This window comes from Octodon degus, unplaced genomic scaffold, assembly GCF_000260255.1.
Source record: "Octodon degus isolate 3935 unplaced genomic scaffold, OctDeg1.0 scaffold00031, whole genome shotgun sequence".
Classification (NCBI taxonomy): domain Eukaryota; kingdom Metazoa; phylum Chordata; class Mammalia; order Rodentia; family Octodontidae; genus Octodon; species Octodon degus.
This window is the reverse complement of record NW_004524607.1, coordinates 9,576,927-9,579,556: the sequence shown is the minus strand read 5'-3', so window position 1 is coordinate 9,579,556 and position 2,630 is coordinate 9,576,927. Positions and strand designations below refer to the sequence as shown.

The 2,630-nt window shown below is 43.9% G+C and overlaps 1 protein-coding gene across 2 annotated transcripts in view; it reads left to right on the top strand.

Moving 5' to 3' along the window:
- Anln (anillin actin binding protein) overlaps nucleotides 1–2,630 on the top strand; it is a 90,982-nt gene that overhangs the window by 19,277 nt on the left and 69,075 nt on the right. For both annotated transcript variants that reach the window (XM_023713479.1, XM_023713478.1), the window contains exons 6-7: nucleotides 540–730; nucleotides 998–1,105. In XM_023713479.1, coding sequence (XP_023569247.1) covers nucleotides 540–730; nucleotides 998–1,105 — 299 coding nt within the window. The remainder of the gene's footprint in view (nucleotides 1–539; nucleotides 731–997; nucleotides 1,106–2,630) is intronic.

The following is a 2,630-nucleotide window of genomic DNA, read 5'->3' as shown; positions in this document are numbered from 1 at the left end:
TATTATTTTTTTTTTTTTGGTGGAACCAGGGATTGAACTGAGACCCTTGCACTTGCCAGGGAAGCGTTTATTCTACTGAGCCATCTCCCCGGCCCCCAAATACATTTTAGAACATGTAATTAAATAGAACCATATGCTACTTTTTGGACTATTTTCATACTGCTTAGTTTCTCATTGCATATTTCTAGTAAAAGCAAAGTTTTTTTTTGTTTGTTTGTTCTCAGAGCTCACTATGTAGTTAACACTGGCCTTGAACATACTGCGTAGCCTAGGCTAGCTTTGAACTCACTGTAGTCCTCCTGCCTCAGCCTTTCAGGTGCTGAGATTATAGGCTTGTACAAAGCATTTTGTGATTGATAGGTTTTAGAACTTCTTCCATAGAAAACTACTTTTTTTTTTTGCAGTACTGGGGATTGAACTCGGGCCCTTGCGCTTGCCAGGCAAGCACTTATTCTACTGAGCTATCTCCCCAGCCTGAAAACTACTTATTTTGAATACTCTCCAAAAATATGTGTTTTTTTTTTTTTTTTTTTCTGTAGGAGGAAGAGGAATTAAACCTTTCCTGGAACGCTTTGGAGAGCGTTGTCAGGAACGCAGCAAAGAAAGCCCAGTTCGTAGCACGCCCCACAAGACTCCTGTTGTTACCCCAAACACAAAAGCCATCCAAGAAAGATTGTTCAAGCAAAATGCAGGTTCATCTACCACCCATGCAGCACAGCAGCTCAAGCAGGTATGCCTTACTGCATGACATTGTATTTATTGCATGGTCTTAGCACAGAATGGAGAAATCAGAATGTGATTTCTGATGCTCATCTCTTTGGCTGAGATAAACAGTATCTCAGGTGTCTGCCCCTCGCTGCAAAATGGAATATTGTCCTGTATCCAATGTGTATTGCAAACTCAAGTTGAAGAGAAGGAAAGCCCTAGTTGCATTTGGGTATTGTCCTTCCACCTGCTTCCAACCTTCATGTAAAATGCGTCTTTTTGATGGATTTAGGAACGCCAGAGAGAACTAGCATGTCTCCGCGGCCGAGTTGACAAGGGCCATTTATGGAGCGCAGGGAAAGGCGGGGACTCAGCAAGCAAGCAGACCGAAAGCACACAGGTAACGTGAGCGGGAAATGGGAATTCCAGTTCAGTACCAGAGCCGTGCTGGCGTTTCATTGGTAGCTTGTATTGCAAAGTAGGATTTTATAAGCTTGTCTTTTCCAGTTAAGTCTGACACTTTGCACCCATCAACCCCTAAATGTACAGACAGCTCTACTTTTCTCATCTTTCCCATTGTTGTGGGACTCTTCACCACGTCCACTGATTCTGCTTCGATCCTGGTTCTGGAAGGTGTACTTTTCTCATTGATGTGGCTTCTGCTGAAATAGCCTACTTTCTACACAATTTGCAGTCTTCTCAGCTACCAGTGCAGCCTAGAATCTGACAAGAATCTGTCCATTCTTGTCAAATTTCATAAACCAGCATTCTAAAATTCCCCACTTAAAATGTAAGCTATGTTCTACTTTATGTCCATAACTAGAATGTATTAGGATATATTTTTGAACTAGTAGAAATATATTTATAGTGGTGACCAAGAGAAAGAAGAGGAAAATCAGAATTCTCTGAGAAGGATCTATTTGATTTTGTCTTGCCAGTTCTGTAGCTTAATGTCTGTTCCCAGATTCTTTTTTTTTTTTGGCGGAACTGGGGGATTGAACTCAGACCCTTGCACTTGCCAGGCAAGCGCTTATTCTACTGAGCCATCTCCCCAGCCCCTGGTCCCAGATTCTGACCTCGGCCTTTTCTTCCTGCTTTCCTGGGTTGCCCTGTTCTTGGTCAGGTCTGGGTTCAGCCAAGTGCAGAGGTGGTGATGGCTCTCGGCTGTGCTGTGCTGAACTCGAGGCGTGGTTGGCGGGCAAAGCCTACTGCATTAGCTTCCCTTGTCCTTTCTCTCTGCCTTGTGGCTTTGGTCTGTACTTTGCCATCTAAAGTACTCTGGTAGTTCTTCCATGGCGCCTTCCTGTTTACTATGTCTTCCCTCTGATGGCCCTCTGCTGCACACACATAAACCCAGGCATCCAGTGACAAATTTTCTAGCTTTGTCACTCAGCTTCCTGCTTTTGTCATAGTCAGTACCACAGCTTTGTGTTGGGTAACTTGCTTTTCTTCAGCACCCTCACTCAGGACTGCCAGAGAATGTAGGGACTTTTTGGTATACCTTGGGGAGAAATGGCAACAGGAATGAGGAAAAGATAGCCATGAGACAAGAGTTGGGTTCAGTGGAGGCCTCTTTCCCTGATAGACAAAGGACCTGTACAACAGTAGAGATGTTTATTTATACCTTTGCAAAATTAATGTCAGGAGACACAAGGTTGCCTAGTGACTAATGGCTGAAATTGTCCAGGCAGGATGCTTGTCTGAAGACTGAGGTAGGCCACTGCTTTAGGCACTGTGGCCTCATCCTGTCCTCCTACTTAGGATGAGTTTCCAGCTTCAACTACTCCCAACAAGAGAAATCTCTTCTGGGGCCTCGTGCTTGCCACACAAGCACTGTAACACTGACCTGAACTCCCAGCTCCAGAGAAATACTTGTTAGAGGCAATATTTATTTTATTTTATTTTATTCAAACCAAACTGGTAGG